This window comes from Macaca nemestrina, chromosome 12 (assembly GCF_043159975.1).
Source record: "Macaca nemestrina isolate mMacNem1 chromosome 12, mMacNem.hap1, whole genome shotgun sequence".
NCBI classification, from domain to species: Eukaryota; Metazoa; Chordata; class Mammalia; order Primates; family Cercopithecidae; genus Macaca; species Macaca nemestrina.
In genome coordinates this window covers 123,350,009-123,369,338 of record NC_092136.1, presented here as the reverse complement: position 1 = coordinate 123,369,338, position 19,330 = coordinate 123,350,009, and the positions used below count along the sequence as shown (strand labels likewise).

At 51.9% G+C, this 19,330-nt stretch overlaps 1 protein-coding gene and 1 pseudogene across 9 annotated transcripts in view; one reads left to right on the top strand and one right to left on the bottom strand.

The window, feature by feature from the left end:
• LOC105476321 (GRAM domain containing 1B) overlaps window positions 1-19,330 on the bottom strand; it is a 274,233-nt gene that overhangs the window by 27,577 nt on the left and 227,326 nt on the right. For all 9 annotated transcript variants that reach the window (XM_071075749.1, XM_024791091.2, XM_071075748.1 and 6 more), the window contains 4 exons: window positions 16,398-16,418; window positions 5,895-5,979; window positions 5,223-5,326; window positions 4,016-4,111 (listed from right to left, as the gene is read on the bottom strand). In XM_071075749.1, coding sequence (XP_070931850.1) covers window positions 4,016-4,111; window positions 5,223-5,326; window positions 5,895-5,979; window positions 16,398-16,418 — 306 coding nt within the window. The remainder of the gene's footprint in view (window positions 1-4,015; window positions 4,112-5,222; window positions 5,327-5,894; window positions 5,980-16,397; window positions 16,419-19,330) is intronic.
• LOC112425665 (splicing factor 3A subunit 3 pseudogene) lies at window positions 437-2,135 on the top strand (annotated as a pseudogene).

Here is a 19,330-nt window from a genome sequence, read left to right as displayed (position 1 = left end):
CTATTTCATTCATTCAACCAATATTTGAATATTAGTATGTGTTACGCACTAATCTACGTGTGTGAGGGACAAGAAACAACACAGAAAGATCCCGCCCTTGTGGAGTTTACCCATTAAACAGACAGAAAGAAAGTAATGAAGATTTCACTGACCAACCACAAGGTGGTCCGCAAATGCTATTTCATTTAAACCACACAAAAAGGCTTAGATAATAAACAAAGCTAACAACTAATAAAGGGTAACAGGCTGGTGGAGGTTAGGCAACTTGTATAATCAAGAAGCTGGTTAGTGTCCAAAACATAGGTTGAACCGGGCAGGGCACTGTGGCTCACGCCTGTAATCCCAGCACTTTGGGAGGCTGAGGTGGATGGATCACCTGAGGTCAGGAGTTCCAGATCAGCCTGGCCAACATGGTGAAACCCGGCCTCTACTTAAAATACAAAAATTAGTCAAGTGTGGTGGCGGGCGCCTGTAATCCCAGCTATTCAGGAGGCTGAGGCACAAGAATCGCTTGAACCCAGAAGGCGGAGGTTGTAGTGAGCCAAGATAGCGCTACTGCACTCCAGCCTGGGTGACAGAGCGAGACTGTGCCTCAAAAAACAATGAGAGGCCATGGTGAAGGGAAGATGGGAGACAATACTGGAGCAGCAGCGGCGCTATCGTGAGGAGAATGGCTCATGGACATCATGGCCAAAGAGATGCTCACTAAGAAGTTCATGCTCTGGGACCAGATCAATTCTGATCACTGCACTCAGGCCATGCAAGATAGGTATACGGAGGTCAGTGGGAACCTGAGGGATTTGTATGATAAGGATGGATTACGAAAGGAGGAGCTCAATGACATTTCAGGACCCAGTGAGTTTGCTGATTTCTATAACAGACTCAAGCAAATAAAGGAATTCCACCAGAAGCACCCGAATGAGATCTATGTGCCAATGTCAGTGGAATCTGAGGGGCTCCTGAAGGCTTGAGAGAATCCAAGTGAAGAGGCACAAAACTAGGTGGAGTTCACAGATGAAGAGGGATATGGTCATTACCTCGATCTCCATGACTGTTACCTCAAGTACATTAACCTGAAGGCATCTGAGAAGCTGGATTATATCACACACCTATCCATCTTAGACCAATTATTTGACATTCCTAAAGACAGGAAGAATGCAGAGCGTTAAGAGATACCTAGAGATGCTGCTTGAGTACCTTCAGGATTACACAGAGTGAAGCCTCTCCAAGATCAGAGTGAACTTTCTGGGAAGATTCAGGCTGAATTTGAGAAGAAATGGGAGAATGGGATCTTTCCTGGATGGCCGAAAGAGACAAGCAGTGCCCGGACGCACGCTGGAGCCCATCTTGACCTCTCTGCACTCTCCTCCTGGGAGGACTTGCCCTCTCTGGGTGTGGACAGATTGAAATCTGCTCTCTCTAAGATTTAGGACTGAAATGTGGCAGGACCCCAGAAGAGTGAGCCCAGAGACTATTCAGCACCAAAGGAAAGTCCCTGGAGTCACTTGAAAACTCTTTGTTTGCCAAAAATCCCAAGTCAAAGGGCACCAAGTGAGACACTGAGAGAAACAAAGACATTGCTTTTCTAGAAGCCCAGATCTACAAAGATCTATGAATACATAGAGATTCTCAGGGAACAGCGACATCTCACTCATGAAAATGTACAATGCAAGCAAGAAAGGACAGGAGAAGAGCGAGAAGAGGAGGAAGAAGAGCAAATCAGCGAGAGTGAGAGTGAAGATGAAGAGAACGAGATCATTTACAAACCCAAAAAACCTGCCACTTGGCTGGGATGGCAAACCCATTCCCTACTGGCCGTATAAGCTTCATGGCCTAAGTATCAACTACGACTGTGAGAACTGTGGAAACTACACCTGCCGAGGACCCAAAGCTTCCAGCGGCCCTTTGCTGAATGGCGTCAGGCTCATGGTATGAGGTGTTTGGGCATCCCGAACACTGCTCACTTTGCTAAGGTGACACAGATTGAAGAGGCTGCCTCCCTGTGGGCCAAACGGAAACTGCAGAAGGCGTCAGAACGATGGCAGCCTGACGCTGAGGAAGAATATGAAGACTCAAGTGGGAATGTTGGGAATAAAAAGACATATGAGGACCTGAAAAGACAAGGACTCCTCTAGTGTTCAGGGATGTAGCTCAGCTTTAGGACTAGCCCAGGCTTCCCTGAGATCTGCTTGTTCTATTTCTCCCAACCAAATCCTCTTAAAGACCTTTTGCTATGTAGTTTCATGGTCTAGCATGCATCTTATAGAAACAAAGCATGCTGGCAGATTGCAGGTTTGAGATGTGTTTTATCTGTTTTATATTTAAAAAGATTCTGCCAGAAAATAAAACCAGACCTTGTTCTGAAGCCCAGGGTTATGGACCAACTCAGTGCTTCAGGTCTTAATGCCTCCATACCTCTTTCTGATCAACTTTAGAAGTAGCTGAGATGTAATGGGCACCTGTTATGCTACACATCATGTTATGTAAATCTGACCTGAGCTCTTTCCCCACCCTCCTTCATTGCTACTTCCCTGAATGAGTATTACCCCAGGATGAGGTCTGCCATCAGCTTAGTTAGCCATTGATGCAAACACTAGGGAAAGACTAGGAGGATGAGCCAGGACTGCTACGAAGGACTAAATGTGGCACCAAGGTTTGCCTTCTGTATTTGCATAAAGAAAGGAGTTGGAGCTGGGTGCAGTGGCTTGTGCCTGTAGTCCCAGCTACTTGGGAGGCTGAGGCAGGAGGGTTGCTTGAGACCAGCCTAGGTAACATAGTGACAGCCTGTCTCGTTAAAAAAAAAAGAAAAGAAAAAAGAGAAAAAAGGCATGGTGGCATGCACTGTAGTCCCAGCTACTCAGGAGGCTGAGGCTAGAGGATCTTTGAGCCTAGGAGTTTGAGACCAGCCTAGGCGATACAGTGAGACCCCATCTCAAAAAAAAAGGAGTTGGGCTATTTGGAATTGGCCTGCAGTCCAACATACAATGGAACTAGGACCAACAGTCACTTCACCTGCTTGCTGGGTCAGAATGAGAGACTTTGATAGGTCTGTCTACTTGTTTCTTCTACAAGATCCCTATTTGACTGTAAAAGTAGCTAATGTTCACATATTCTCCAAGCCCAGGTAGCCATGGTAGAGTTGGGTAGAGTTGAGCAGCTGCCCCAGGATCCAAACCTAGCGTCTGAAATGGAAAGAACTAGGGCAGCCCAGGAAGGCCCTGATCTGCCTTATAAGCACCGTCATCTGAAAGTCAGGCCTGCTGCAGGACAGGACCCCCAGAGGCCCCATTTGCTTCTCAACACTCAGGCCTTCAATTGTTTTTTAATAAATCTACTTTAAAAACCAAACAAACAAATATAGGTCAAACCAAACACTATCTGACCCCAAAGTCTCCTGGCTCTTGCCACCAAACTGCCTGAGTCCAAACTGTAAACTCGGCCTTCAGCAGAAACCCAGTCTACTCCTAGCCTTGGACCTCTTCATCTTCAGGCTCTAGTGAAAAGTTTGCTCTGTCCTGAATTTTAGCTGACATATTCTCCCCATACTGATAAGGACAATCCATTTTCTACCTGATGCCCCATCCTCTCGAGAGACAATCAGCTAAGCTCATACATAATGACGACTACTGAACATTTGCATACTGCTTCACAATTTAGTGTTTTCGGATATGTGATATTATTTCAAGACTGTGTTAAATAGGTATTGCTGGCTCCATTTTGCAGGTGAAAAAACTTAGGCTCAAACATACTACACAACACGCTAACAGTCGAGGGACTCAAATTCAGGTATTCTGACTCCAGGTCCAATGTCTGGCCACTCCATCCTCCCCCTGCTCAGCCTCCCCCAGCCTCTCCATCCAGGAGGTGGTTCCTAGAATCTGCACCACCCTTAGCACCACCACCTCTCATCCCAATCCTATTGGCCTCCATATTCATGCAATTCAAGAAAGGGCAGAAATACAAGAGTAGGGGGTATAAGGGAGGATTAGAAAGGCCAGAGTAAGACTCCACTTACCTTTTCTGAATCAGTGCAAACTTGGATGGCATTGGGAATGAGGCGAGCTGTTTTTTCTTTAGTCATGGAACAGATGTCTTTCAAACGGACTGTCAGCTGGCATCCAAGAGGACAGAGAATGGGTAACAAGCAAAGGGGGGCATTAGTAAGTCAGGTAAACAGTGTTCAGGGGGCGCCAGTGTAGACAGGGACAGTCAGATCACATATTTATAACCCTGAAAGAGGCCACATTGGTGATCATCTGGTTTACCCCTTTATTTCACAGTGGGCAGACAGCAAAGTGGGGACTGAGCCTTGTCTACAGCCATGAGTATCTTGATTCTTGGGCAAGGAGCTTTCTAATTTCTCCATAGTCTGCTAAATGTGCAGAGGTCCTGCCATTATTTGCCACTTACAGAAACACAGAATACTGGTGCAGGATGTGACCATAAAAAATCATCTAGTTAGGTCACGCATGGTGGCTCATGTCTGTACACCCAGCACTTTGGGAGGCTGAGGCGGGTGGATCACCTGAGGTCAGGAGTTCAAGACCAGCCTGATCAACATGGAGAAACCCCGTCTCTACTTAAAAAATACAAAATTAGCTGGGTGTAGTGGCGCATGCCTGTAATCCCACCTACTCAGGAGGCTGAGGCAGGAGAATTGCTTGAACTCAGGGGCTGGGGGATAGAGGTTGCGGGGAGCCAAGATCCCGCCATTGCACTCCAGCCTGGGCAACAAGAGTGAAACTGTGTCTAAAACAAACAAACAAACAAAAAAATATCTAGTTAATCTTTCTCTTCCTTAGTGTACAGGATGAGGAAACAGAGGCAAAGAAAGGACTAGCCTAAAATCACGCTGCTAATTGGTTGCAGAACCCAGAAATTGTGCAAGCCGGTTCTTCAGAGTCCCAAGGCCAAAGCCCTTTCTACTTGACTATACCTCCTCCTGCAGTCACTCATGCCAAATATTTGCCTGCATTTGACAAAAGCAAATGCTCCCAGTCCTCTCTTCCACACCCAAAGGGGAGAGAGGAAGGGGAAAACATGGCAGAGGAGACCTTATTATTGGGACTTAGAATTGAGTATCTTTCAAGACTCAGGCATGATTTTGTTAATTACGCAAAGGCTTGGGAAGAGCATGAAGTCAGCAAAAGGAAGAAAGCGAGGGCAGCTTGCTTAGCCACAGCCAAGGAGACGGCTCAGGGGAGCATGCCCCAGGTCTTTACCAGAGTTTCCCAGCGGAAGATGTTGCTGTAGAAGCAGATCCAATTTTCAGAGAGGTAGAGTCGGCCCTGAAGGAGAATGTCTCTTTGGAGTGCACATGAGTAATCTGTGGTAGGAGCGGAGATAGGGGAGCTCAGAGGCAGGAAGCATTTTCAGCAAACCACTGCAGAGTAGGCATGTCATCCCTCCCACGAACACTGGGGGAGCCCAACGCCCACCACGGACAAGAGGTGCCAGGCACTTGAACTAGCAGCCAAGGAAGTCCCTACCATCTCATGACGAGGAGCATAAAGGTGGCGTGACGTGCAACTGCCTAGAGGCAGATAAATAAATGTGATGGCAAAGTGGGCCAAGGAAGCTAGAGGTGGGAAAGATCAACAAAATTCAACTAACTTCCCTCCCCCATCCACAACTATGCTAACCCCTTCTGCCACCAGGCCATCTGCAGAGATAAAAGTGCCAGTGACTCACTCCAGGTTGGGCTCTTGAGGCTGCCACAAGCCTGGTACTCAGCCTCGAGCCCTGACAGCTGGGTCCAGGGCTCTGGACAGCCTCTCTCCCTGTTCCCTTGCTTACTTGGGTTGGCTTGAGGGCTCTAGACAGAAGCACCCTGAGTGCTACGCCGGGGGCTCCCCAGACTTCCTCCCCATCCCCTCCCAGGTCACCCAACTCACCAACAATGAGGCGCTCCGTGTCTGGAAGCTGCTTAAAGAGCTTTCTGAAGTCTTCATTTCTCTGCTTGTAGGTGGGGCTTAACACCTGCGTGACAATGGCCAAGGTTAGCACACGCACCCCGGTTCTGTGGGGTTAGCAAGGAAGGGCAAGAGGAGGAGCACTTGCTTGTGTGTTTAAAAAGCAAAGATGAGGCTCTGCCCTCCTACAGACCCTAGGAGGCCAGGCTGAGGAACGGGGCTCGGCGTGGAGAAACACAGTGGGGAGAATCTGGTGCTGGGAAACACTTTGCAGCCAGGGCCTCCACTAATGAGAAAATGCCAGACACAGCAAGGAGGGGCTCTCATTATATCCCGATAAGAGAAAGGAAGGAGGGACACCTCCAGGGTGCTTCCTGGGATCCACCATGCCAGCTACTGCTGTTCTGCCTTCTGCCAACACCACCTTGACAGTGAAGCAGGGACCCAAGAAGGCTGCCCAGCCCCCCATGATATTGCCCAGAGCACCTCTCAGAAGAAGGTGCTGTCATGACTATCAGAGTGAGCACTTGGCTGTGTGGAAAAGACACGATTTTCTAAGAAATCACATAAAACATAAAACCAGTACTGCAATAAGCACACAGGTAGAGAACTAAAAACACAACTGGCACAGGAGAGGCATCCAATTCCCCTCTCCATCCTTACATCATCTAATCCAGTCCTTACAGCATCGAGGAAGAGACCAGGGCCAGAGAGAAGCCCCCTGCCCCAGCTCCTCAGCTGGTCAGTGACAGATCTCAGGACCCCCGGTCCTGTGCTCACCTCCCTCCCAGCAACACGGCTGCCTCGAAGAGGCTCATGCCTAGAAACTGCCTTAGCAAATCCTCCTTGGAAATCCCATGAGCCAGCTGAATACACAGAAATCCTGCCCTTTGAGGGCTTACAATCTTGTTTGTTTGTTTATTGGTTTGTTTAGACAGTCTCACTCTGTCACCCAGGCTGGAGTGCAGTGGTATGATCTTGGCTCACTGCAACCTCTGCCTCCTGGGTTCAAGCCATTCTCCTGCCTCAGTCTCCTAAGTAGCTGCGACTACAGGTATGCGCCACCTCGTCTGGCTAATTTTTGTATTTTTACTAGAGACAGGGTTTCAACATATTGGCCAGGCTGGTCTCAAACTCCTGACCTCAAGTGATCCACCCACCTCAGCCTCCCAAAGTGCTGGGATTACAGGAGTGAGCCACCGCACCCGACCCGAGGGCTTACAATCTTACATTAAAAAAATAAAGAATAAAAAAGAAACTAAAAAGAAAATATGTGCCCATAGAGGAGGAGCACCAGAGATGACAGATGAAAGCAAGTGCACAACCCGGGACAAGCCACGCACAGTCACAGGGAGACACCCGCACTCCACCTGTGATGCGCTGACCACCTACTCAGAGACAGTGCTGCTGACCCTCAGCCTAGGGTGTAGCCTATGGCTACAAAACAAAACAAAACCTTAGAAAACAACATTCCTCTGGCCCATGGATTAGTTTCAAACTGGTACTGAGATATGGAATCTAGATGGCCCCCTTGCCTCTTAGAACAGAGTTCACACACTGAAAACCCCAGCGTGACCACCTGATCGCCAGTGAGTTCTCATTACGCCTAACTGACCTTCTCGAGCTGCTGTGCAGCTCACATGGAGTTATTTATCACGTGCCAAGCACAGCCATAAGCCCTGTGCGTGGGTCATTGCATCAGACCCCAGATTATTTTTATTCTCCCATTTTGCACTTGAGGAAATTGAGAAACAGTAAAGTTAAGCAACTTGGGAGTGGAATACGAGCGTGGCAGTCTGACTCAGTGCTGTCTGAGACCCCGCTCTGTGCTGCCTCTGGAGGGTACCTGCTCCTGGTCCCCCTGCCAAGAGGAAGCAGAACGGCTTCCCCAAAAGAGCGCACTCCCTTGAGAATGAGATGTTCACCTGCTTTGGGGCCCCCACTAGCCTTCCAAGCCCTCTACTGGGTCTTCGTATTTACAAAGTTCCAGTGTCAGCCTGAGGAGCAGCCGACCAGGAGACCCCGAACACACTTCAGGTGAAACTGGATGTCAGACCTCCAACCCCCTGAAGCCCCAAGTCTTCCTATTTCTAATTTTCTGTCCTGGTGCCTTCTCCCCCTTGATTCTCGTATATCCAGTGACAGCTGAGGTATCCACAGAAGTGGAGGTACAGGGCATTTGACCACAGTCTCCAACCCGCAGGCAAATTCAGGAGGCCCCTACTTTCCTTAAAACAAAGCTGTAGCAGCAGCAGGGAGAGGGGAGGGTGAATCCAGCCCTGGCCTGCTAAGTCAATCAGTCTGGAGACTCCTTTATCCAACCAACACATGCCTATTCCACAGGGCTGTTGTGTGGATGGCAGGCACACCAGGTGGGCATGCTGGGCCTGCCACCACGCAGCCTCTCGAAGCTGGAGACCCCAGCCCTCTCCCTCCTGCAACCCCAAAGGTGGGACCTGGCTCACCTAGTTCAATTTAAAATGGTCAAATAATTTTGGTTCCAAGATTGTCAAATCTGGGGCCTTCGGGTAGGAGAGCCAAGTGGCATGACAAGGGTGCAGAACTACCACAGAGACTCAGAGAAACTGGGTCACACACTCACGGCTGGGATTTCCTCAGATCCGTGCCAGCAATGGTGTTCGGTGGCAGCAGGTGCATGGCCAAGCTGCTTCAGGTACCACTGCAGCAGCTGGCTCTCCTGCTCCAGCAGGAGACTCCAGAGGATCCCCGACTCCGTCAGCGATTCCATTGCCCAGCACGGCTGCCCCTCCCAACGACGCCTGGCTCCCTCAGCACTGACTCCCGACTGTCCCCACACAATGAAAACCGTTGGTCTCCCCTGGCTTGACTGTGGATGGGTGGCCTCTGGTTTCTTGGCAGAGGGCCTGTGTGACTCTGACAGGTGTCCTTTCTGCTCCTAGAGCTACGTGCCCAGCGTGAAGCCTCACAAGTGAGAGGAGGTGGTCGGTGCGGTTCTCAGGGCAAGCTGGCTGGCCAGTCTCCCATGGTGGGCTCTGCTTTGTCCTTCTTGGCTGGTCCACGGGCGGAGAGTAACCCAGAGGTGGTGTGGTCATGCACCTCCCCCTGGTCAGTGCAGACAGTCACCCAAGGGTCCAGAGGATGCAGATGGCACAGCAGGTGCCCAGGGCCAGCTGGAGGTCTGGGAGGCAGGCCCCTGGGTAGACAAGCAGACTCTGCAGGACAGCGATGATCCACAGCCGGGTCCAGGGTCTAGCCCCGCCAATCACTCACATGCAGCAGCGTGACTCATAGTTGGTCTGAAACTCCAGTAAAGGAACCAAATGCGCAGCTCCCCAGTCCTGGTCTGTCTCATAGAGTGGCACGTTTAATCAACCTCTACCCTGGGCGGGCACTGGGCTATGACTCACAGCCCTCACCCAGGCAGAGCAGCCACCACTGGCTGCAGCAACAGGGCCTGCTCTCACCTCCAGCCCAACACACACTCCCTTCCTCAGCCCCTGCTCTGCTCGCCTGACCAGCAAACAACTTCTTTGTTAGAGTCACCCGTGGCAGAGAGGGAGGGAAGGAGGGAGGCAGAGCGGGTGGGCGGGCAGAGCAGGGCCCTATACATGCTTCAAGTTACAGGATCTGGGTGATGGTCCCGGCCAACGTCCTCCAGTAACCCCCAGCTGAGCCTGGCCTCCCCAGCAGACGTTTCCTGCAATGGAAAGTTGCTGGCCAGGGCTCCACATGGAGGCGTGGAGTAGGGAGGGGAGGCAGCAGGGCACCGCTGTTAGGATGAAATCTGAAATGTGAGACTCAAGTCGCCAGGGACTTCCTGGAGACACTCTCACACCTCACCAACCCATCCATCCACCAACTTCCCCATAGCAGCAGTAGCAGCCTGGGGATTTTGCTGACCCAGTTTCAGACACGCTGGTGGCGGAGAAGCTGAGATCAACAGCTTTGGGATCTGTCTGAGGCACCCTCTTCCTTCCCATGGACCCTGTACAACCTCCAGCATTAGCAAGAGGGGGATCAAGCCCAAAAACACTTCAGATCTTAAGGGCAAAGTAGCAATACTAAAAGCACAGATTTTGGTCCTCAAAGCAGCAAAAATCCAGGGAAATGAAAGCCAGGCCAACGGGGCAAGAAAGGCCCCAGACCAAGAAGCTAGGAACAGGGATGAGACAGCAGTGGGGCTGGGAAGATGTGGATTCCCAGGAAAAGTCAGACCCTTGAAAGAAATGGGGCCGCCCCCTCACCCTTCCCAGCTCGACCACCTTGCCAGGAGGGTCTTGGCCTGCACAGGATGAGGAATGGTGCTTTTGTCTTAGGAGTCTTGGTAATTTAATACAGCAGCCCCCAAACTTTACTTAAAAATGGCCCAGTGAACACATTTAAAAGTATAGATTCCAGGCTGGGCACGGTGGCTCATGCCTGTAATCCCAGCACTTTGGGAGGCCAACGAGGGCCAATCACTTGAGGTCAGGAGTGTGAGACCAGCGTGGCCAACATGGTGAAACCCCGTCTCCACTACAAATATATATATAAAATATAAATTAGCCATATATGGTGGCAGGTGACTGTAATCCCAGCTACTCAGGAGGCTGAGGCATATAATCGCTTGAACCTTGGAGGTGCAGGTTGCAGTGAGCCGAGATCGCACCACTGCACTCCAGTCTGGGCGGCAGAGAGAGACTCTCAAAAGAAAAAAAAAGTAGATTCCAAAGATGCTAATTCAGAGGAACCTGGATTCTCCCAGGTAAACAGTGTTGGAGAAAGTAGAAGAGTCTGACTCCTCCCGCAAACGCTCCCCTAACAAACTCCTACAAGCCTCTCTAGATGGACACCCCATGGATGCAGACGCGGCTCTCCATTCGTGGTGTAGCATGTCTCACTCTACCAGAAGGACGCCTTCTCCAGGGAGGATCTATGCCTCAAACAGGTTCATATCTTCTCCTGCACTTGCCATGATGTGTTGCAAATATAGGCTGAGCATCCCTAATCTGAAAATGTGAAACCTCTTGAGCCCCAACATGATGCTGCAAGCAGAAGGCTCCACAGCTGACCTTACATGACAGGCTGCTCAGGTGACACATCCCGGCCAAAACACAGTCAGCACTTTTCTTGGTGCATAAAATTATTTAAAATATTATACAAAATTATCCTCAGGCTATATGTATAAGTGATATAGGAAATAAATCTGGTGTTTAGACTTGGGATCCAAGATATCTTTTATATATATATATATATGTGTGTGTGTATATGTGTATATATATATGTAAATATTCCAAAATCAAAAAAAATCACAAATCCAAAACACATCTGATCCCAAAAATTTTGGATAAGGGATACTGTATCAGGTGCTAAGAAAGTATTTACCAAGTGAATGCATTCCTTATCTACCTCTCAAAGGACGCCTGTTGACACTGCATCTTACATGTACACACAAAGATCCCTGATTCCATATGTTTGGCGTGTCAGTGCCTGGTCGCTGCCAACACTCTCTCCAGCACACGTGAGAGCTTCTCTTCGCCCTGCATGTCAGCCCTATCCTGAGCAGTGTGGCAGGCAAACGTAGCAAGTCCATTTTCCAAGGTGACCAGTATGCCTCCCTTGGGGTGACACCAGACCCCAGTATGTAAGCTGTAGGTAGCTCCAAGAGACTCTGGATCCTTACAGTAACTACCCGAAAACATCTGAGTATTGCTACAGGCCAAGTGGCTGCCTGGGCTATAAGGGGTGAGATAGAGACAGGAAACGCCCTGTGAGATAAAGCCCTGGGAGATGAGCCCCCTACGCAGAAGCCTTTGTCTCCCCCACACCCACACCAAGGGCTGGGCAGGGCTGGGTGAGAGTCAGCAGAGAAGGAATTGACCCTGGGCTAAACATTAACTCTACGGCAAACATCAGGAGCCGGGACCAAGTGGTACCCTCTTCCCAGGGACGGCGAGAAGGAGGGGGTGGAGGAGCCCAGGAGAAAACAGATGGATTTCAGTGGAGCATTGATCTCACCTAGGAAGAAACCAGTTAAGATCCACCCAGGAAACTCTGACCTTGCAGCCAAATCTGGATAGGCAGAAGCCAGATGTGGGACTGGAGACGAGGAGGTAACTGAGCAAAGGAGGGAAAAGGAGACTGAGGCAGACATGGGGGCTATGCAGAAGGGTAGAGAAGGGGTAGGGCTGGGCTGGGCTGGGGGCTCATCTGAAAAACTCAGGATGGGAGCCAGGAAGACCCTTCAAGTTGGGAGTAAATACAGAGGGGAGACAGACAGAGGTGGAGGAGCATCGTCAGTCCTGGGGCAAGGCCAGGTGCCAGACAGGTCTCCTACCCTCTCCACTGCCCACTCCCAACACCCTGAATTCTATTCCTACAAACCTTTGTTTTTTTGCTCTCTCGCTTATGCCAGCCGCTCCCCAGGCTTGGCACTATCCCTCCCTCTCCTCCACAAAGCTGCAGCCCTAACTGCAGGTGCTTCAGGCAAGCAGGGTGCTAAGTCGCAGGCAGCTGCCAGGGTTTGGGCTCCTGTGCTCTGATCTCAGAAATGCTCCTTCCTGGGCTGCCATAGAGAAGACTGCCCAAAGGAATGCACCAGGAGGCCAAGGAAAGAAGCCCCTGGGAACTTATGCCCTGCTGGGGGCTGAGAGGGAGTAAATTTCACCCCTCCTGCCCCAACAGCCCTAGCCAGGTTGCCCCTCAACTCTGCCCTTGGCTCCCTGCTGAAGGCAAAATCCTATTTCTGCTTTTCCCTCCATCTCATGTCTACTGGGACAGCTCCCTTGATTGGAGGGCCCTGATGAATAAGACTGGGGTGGTAGACTGGAGCATTGGGGATAAGGAGGAGTACATATAATCAGGCCTGGGAGGACTCAGGGTACCTGTAGATGGCACAGCCTTCAAACCCCACTCTGCACCTGACACTCTCCTGCCACGGCCTCTCCCCGTGTCCCTGGGGTCCAGCCACTTGCCTCCGCATGACTCACTCTTTAGACCAAGCATGTTTGTCATCATGGCAATGGCTCCTCTCTGGCTAGCCATGTAAAAGGAAATGCTTTTGTCTTGTGCAGAGAGGCAGCAGGTGAAGGGGGAGGCTGGGGCATGGGCTGGGTGGTGGCTGGGCTTCCTTTCCTGTCAGACCCGGGCTGCTCCAGCGGGCCTGAATGCTCTTGCCACTATCAGCGATTCTGCAGGGCACTGGCCCTCACTGCTCTGACTCCAGCCAGGGGTTTCCTAAGCATCCCCAGGGCTGGGCTTACAATGCCTTTACCTCTCTGAAGGACTTCCGGTGAAATGAATGAGCCTCAGATACCAGAATGGCTGGAGCGCTGACCCTAGGATCCAGAGAGAGGTTATAGAGGGCCAGTCAGCAAAGCTGAGAAGGGGAGAGGGATCCTGCCTGAAGGGCAGATTCCAAGCAGCCCAGCAGAGGCAGGGCAGGAAGACGGAGCTCCCTAAAGGAACACAGAAAAGCTCCCTAAAGGAACACAGGAAACCAAGTCAACGCAGCAGAGGCAGGGCAAGGGGCTCCTGAAGAGGCGCAGATGACAGCTGTGGAGGGGTGCTGGGAGAGGAGCTTGTTCAGCTGCAGCTCCTAAGGAGGCGTCTGCACATGAGAGCACGGACATGAGCACCGCACACTGAAGGAGCAGGGGTGCCCTGTTACCTGAGGGCGGACTCCCAGGGGGGCCGCATGAATCCAGGAGAGGACAGCCCCACACACTCCTCAGCAAAGAGCTCCTTTGAGAAGCTCTTGGCCTCTGAGAATGAATGATCTGAGCTAAGTGGAGAGTCAGGGATGTTTCTGTAATGCACTTGGGATGAGAGGGTGGAGGGTGAAAGGAGACAAGTGAGAATTAGTAAAGGAAGAGGAAGGACAAGGCCGGGAAAGAGAACATCCCAAGGGATGATTTAAAGAATCGCTGAGGTCCAACCGCTTCTGCACATCCCTGGCGCAGGTGGCACTATCAGAAAGCAAGGCTCCGTCATGCCCAGCTCCTCTGCTGGCTCTCGTATGTGTCATCTGAACCCCTGACTTCTGGCCCACCCCATCCTCCAGCCAGGAGACAGCTTCTGCTTCTACCCCATTGCTACACAGAGTACTCAGGCGGAGGCTAAGGGAGAAGGAATCAGGGGGAAAGGATGGCGGAGAGAAGGGGAGAAAGTAAAGCCTGTGGGAATCAGACAGAGAGGAAAACCTACCCGGGAGAGTGGAAATCAGAGAAACAAGTAAATGGTGGGAGATTAAAGGAAAGGAAAGGGGTGGAGTCAGAGAGCAAAGGGCTGAGAAGAATCCAAGGAAGCATAGGCTGAGACGAAACAAAAGGCTGAGCTAAACAGCAATAAAAAGAGCAATGACAGATGAGAAGAAGAAAGAGATTAGCAACAAGGACAGGGGCTGGCCTGTCCAAACAGGGATGTCTGAACTGTCTAACAGGCCTGCGCCACGTGGATCCTGTTCCCCTATGGGGGCCTGAATTTGTGCGATGCTGCTCAAAAAGGTGCCGGGGGAGTTGAGTGAAGGATGCTGGGGTCCCCATGACAGCTGGGCTGCAGGTCGCTCCCAGGAAGCTCAGCACTCACGCCCCTCCCCTCCTCTGAGGCCACAGACCAGGAAACCTCCTAGAAGGTAAGGGGCTGACTCAGAGATAGAAGTAGAGTCTGGCTTCTCTGCCACCCCAAGATACCTCAGCCCATAACTCCTCTCCACAACTCAGCACAGCCCACCGAATTCTGCCTTGTTTGTGGTGCTGGGCAGGTGGTGGCCAAGGCTTGCAGATCAACAGCACCCAGGACGGGCTGGTCACTGGGCAGCAGGATGTTGGCAGCTGCAGGGCTTGTGAGCACATGCCTGACTTTGAAGAAACGTCCAGCACCAAGTAGGAAAACACACACCAGCCCACACAATTGATCTGCAACCCTGTCCCTACATTAAACCCACGCCTCTCCCCTCCAGCCCATCCCCTGGCCAGAGTGCCCTCCTCAACTCTGTCCTTCACAGCCACAGCTACTCCATGCCCACGTCTCCTGCTGGAGCAGAACCTGGTGTGTCCAGGGAGGGGGCAAAGACAGCTTTTCCAGGATTCATCAGAGTTAGGTGTGAGGAGGGCAGGCTCAGAGGGTCATCTGAGGTCAGCCCCTCCAGTGTGAAGTCCCCAAAGGGCAGAACACACGGCGGGGGCCAGCTGAGAGCTCAGACAGCTGCTCTGCAGGGGAAAACGTCCAAATCCCACCACCCAGTTTGTGTGACTGAGAGGCTGTGGCCTCCGCCAGGCCTGCTTACCCCACAGCAGTTTCTAGGTATGCAGCAGCTGCACAGGGCACCCCCAGGATGACCTAGACAGTGGCCCCATGCCACGCCTTCACCACAGCCCCAAGCACCAGGAGGCCTTGTAGGAAGGGCATGCTTTGCAGCTGTTGAAGGGGTCCTTGGGACAGGGGTCAAAGCCCATCACATGGGTTGACTCTTCTATCAATGGGGGAAAGTTTTCCGGCTGGATTTGCCCCGAAATGTTAAGGGAAGAAAACGAAGTTCAGACCCCCAGGCTGCCCCAGCACCAGAATTCTGTCAGGCTCTGGAATGGCCACTCCCTCCCTGATGGGTCTCCTCCTTTAGGGTTGATAGACCCTTATCTAAGAGCCTCGGTGAGGCAGTGGATACAGCTGACCACGCCTCCTCGGTCCCCTGAATGCAATCCTCCCTCTTCAAGGCTGCCTTGTCCTGCTGCAGAAAATAACCGCTGCAGCTGGTTTAGGAGTAAAGGGCCTGCTAAGGAAAGAAGCCCACAGGAAAGCCCAATCACACCTCACACTCCTCCCCCTCAACCTCCAACCCCCTCCCTCAATCGCACCTCACACTCCTTCCCCCTAACCTCCAACCCCCTCCCTCAATCGCACCTCACACTCCTTCCCCCTAACCTCCAACCCCCTCCCTCAATCGCACCTCACACTCCTTCCCCCTAACCTCCAACCCCCTCCCTCAATCGCACCTCACACTCCTTCCCCCTAACCTCCAACCCCCTCCCTCAATCGCACCCCACACCCCTTCCCCCCAACCTCCATTCCCCCTCCCCCAATTGCACCCCATGCCCCTTCCCCCCAACCTCCAACCCCCTCCCTCAATCGCACCTCACACTCCTTCCCCCTAACCTCCAACCCCCTCCCTCAATCACACCTCACACTCCTTCCCCCTAACCTCCAACCCCCTCCCTCAATCGCACCCCACACCCCTTCCCCCCAACCTCCATTCCCCCTCCCCCAATTGCACCCCATGCCCCTTCCCCCCAACCTCCAACCCCCTCCCTCAATCGCACCTCACACTCCTTCCCCCTAACCTCCAACCCCCTCCCTCAACCGCACTTCACACTCCTTCCCCCTAACCTCCAACCCCCTCCCTCAATCGCACCCCACACCCATTCCCCCCAACCTCCATTCCCCCTCCCCCAATTGCACCCCATGCCCCTTCCCCCCAACCTCCAACCCCCTCAGGTACCCAACAAGAAGGGAAACAGGAATACTTACATTATACCAGCTCTGGCTTTTCTGAAAAGAGAAAATGAAAGAGAAGGTAGAATTAGTCAGGGAACAGATGGGGGGAAGGGCCGGGGGAAGGGTACACAGACAGCGGAGGCTGGGCAGGGAGGAGGGGTCCAAATGCAGCTGAATGCTTCCCATGTGGTTGCTCAGGAAGGGTCCTCCTTTCTCAAGGCAGTTCCAGAAAGGAGGCCCGGGAGCAGTCCATGCTGGAAGCCCACCGCGGGCGGGGTGGCAGGCAGCGGCAGCACCAGCTAGAGCTCAACCAGAAGGGAGCTGGAGCCCCATCGCAAGGTTCTGATGGGGTGAGGGGCGCACGTGGGCATTCGAGACCCAGTCCCCAAATGGGCCCTGACCAGAAGCAAAATGTGATGGCGGCCAACCCAGCCTTCTGCTCTAAGACAGCTCCCTGTAAAAGGCAGGGTGGGACACTTTCGAGGTAGACAGGGGACTACCTAAAACTCCCTCCAACTGCACTCTCAGCAGGCGGGTGAGCAAATCCCTCCTGTGCCAAAAAATGGGCTGTACCTAAACTGTGATGGTCGGGGAGTGCTTGGGGGTTCTGCATGGGGCAGGAGGTTGAAGGGTCCATTCCAACCCAGTGGTGCCATAATTCCGAACAAGCAAAATAGATCCCACCCCAGCTCCAGAACTTAGGTGTTCTCCATTCCCAGACCCAGGAGAAAGGGGACCTGAATGTCTCTCAGGGGAACAGGAGGGCTAGCTAAGATCATGCCTTGTCTGTCTTCAAGCCCTTCGGCCAGTAGTCCTTCATGTACATCCCACTTGAAAGACAGATGGACACGCAGATAGGAAAGCTCGTGTGCACATATACACATACATACTCATACGCATACACACACACACGCACAAATACACGTACACACACACACAAACACACATACACACATGCACATGTACACACCACACATATTCACACACACATGCACACATACACACTATACACACATGCACACACACACGCACGTACACACATTCACAGACACGCATGCACACATACACCCCACACACACGCACAAATACACGTACACACATATACACAAACACACACATACACACCACACACATGCAGACATGCACATATACATGTGCACTTGCACACACACCACACATATACACACATACACACATATACACACAGGCACGCACAGAGACGTACACATATACACACATACACACATATACACACATACACACATATACACACATACACACATATACACACAGGCACGCACAGAGACGTACACATATACACACATACACACATATACACACATACACACATATACACACATACACACATATACACACAGGCACGCACAGAGACGTACACATATACACACATACACACATATACACACATACACACATATACACACATATACACACAGGCACGCACAGAGACGTACACATATACACACATACACACATATACACACATACACACATATACACACATACACACATATACACACAGGCACGCACAGAGACGTACACATATACACAGAGACACACATATACACAGACATACATTCACACACACATATACACACACACACGTGCATGCACACACACACATGCCTAAGCTCCATCTCTTGGTAGAGCTCAGATTATTTTCAGTTTTAGGGGTCACTGGGTGGAATACCTTAGCTCTACCCAGAGGTCTGGATCCCCTCCACGTGGTGTTAAAGCGTCCTGACCCAGAAGGGCAGACAAGAGCAGCCATGGTCCTCGAATGTCTGCTGTGTCTAGAGGGGAGGAAGCGACTACGTACCCAAGGGTGGGTGTGTGCCCACAGTGATGACCGCTGGTCATGTGATCTATCTCCCCCATTCCACCAGAACTCTGTGAAGATGGTCCACCTTCACCCCCCACAGTGACACCAGTCCGCAGAGGAGCTGGAGGGGGCTGAGGGGCCTCGTGTGGGTGGGGCTGCTTCCTAGCAGCTTTGCCCTCACACATGCCCTCGATGGCCAGGATGTGACCAGAGGCCAATGGCAAGTCCCCCTCTGCAAGGTGCTCTCCAGGGTCACTTCCCAACAAAGCCTGTCACCACGGTCCTTCCAAAGGCCACACCCTCCCATCATAGCTTCATCCCCACCTCCAATTCAGAGGTCTCAGCAGGTAAAGGGCCCAAATCCAAACATTAAAAACTATTTTTTCCTGAGAAAGGTGTGGCCACATGGGAGTCCACAACCTGAAAACTCGCCTCTAGGCATTGCAGCCAAGGCTACCCACTTCTGGAGGAGGTAGATGGGGCAAGCAGGCTGCGTCTGGGGTCTGCGCCTAGCAATGGCTCACTTCCCGAGTCCTCACACAGAAGCCCTGATTCGGAGCCCACAGGGCAGGAGGCTGTGCGGATGTTCATTACAAAAGACACCTTTCAGCAGTGGGAAGATGCGCTCTGGGAGCGGCCCGCCCCGGCGGCCCCACAGTCTCCTCAACTGCAACCCAGGTCATGAGATCTGCTTCACAACGGAGAAACCATCTCCCAAGCTCCCAGCTCCTAGTATCAATGCCGTGACCTTCGTATAAGGCACTAGCAGGAAAGGGGGCAATAGGAACATGGGCTGACAGGGGGACCCCAGATGCCTGTGACTCCTCCTGCACGGGGCTCCCTCCTGCCCCAGGTAGATAGAAGTAGATGGCCCCTTTGCATGGGCTGGCACGTCGGCGCCTGTGCCTTCCAAATCTGTGTGGAACAAAGTATGAGGGTCACACACAGCCTCAGGCAGGGAAGCCAGTCCTGTCTCTAACCTGCCCTGTGATGCCCTTGTATCTAATGTTTGCTCTTTTGTAAAGGGTGGATAAGAACAATGTTTAAAGAACTGAAAAGAAACGTGAAAGATACCAAGGAGCAGGACTGTGCTGAGGCTCTGCCCTGAACCAGCAATCTCCAG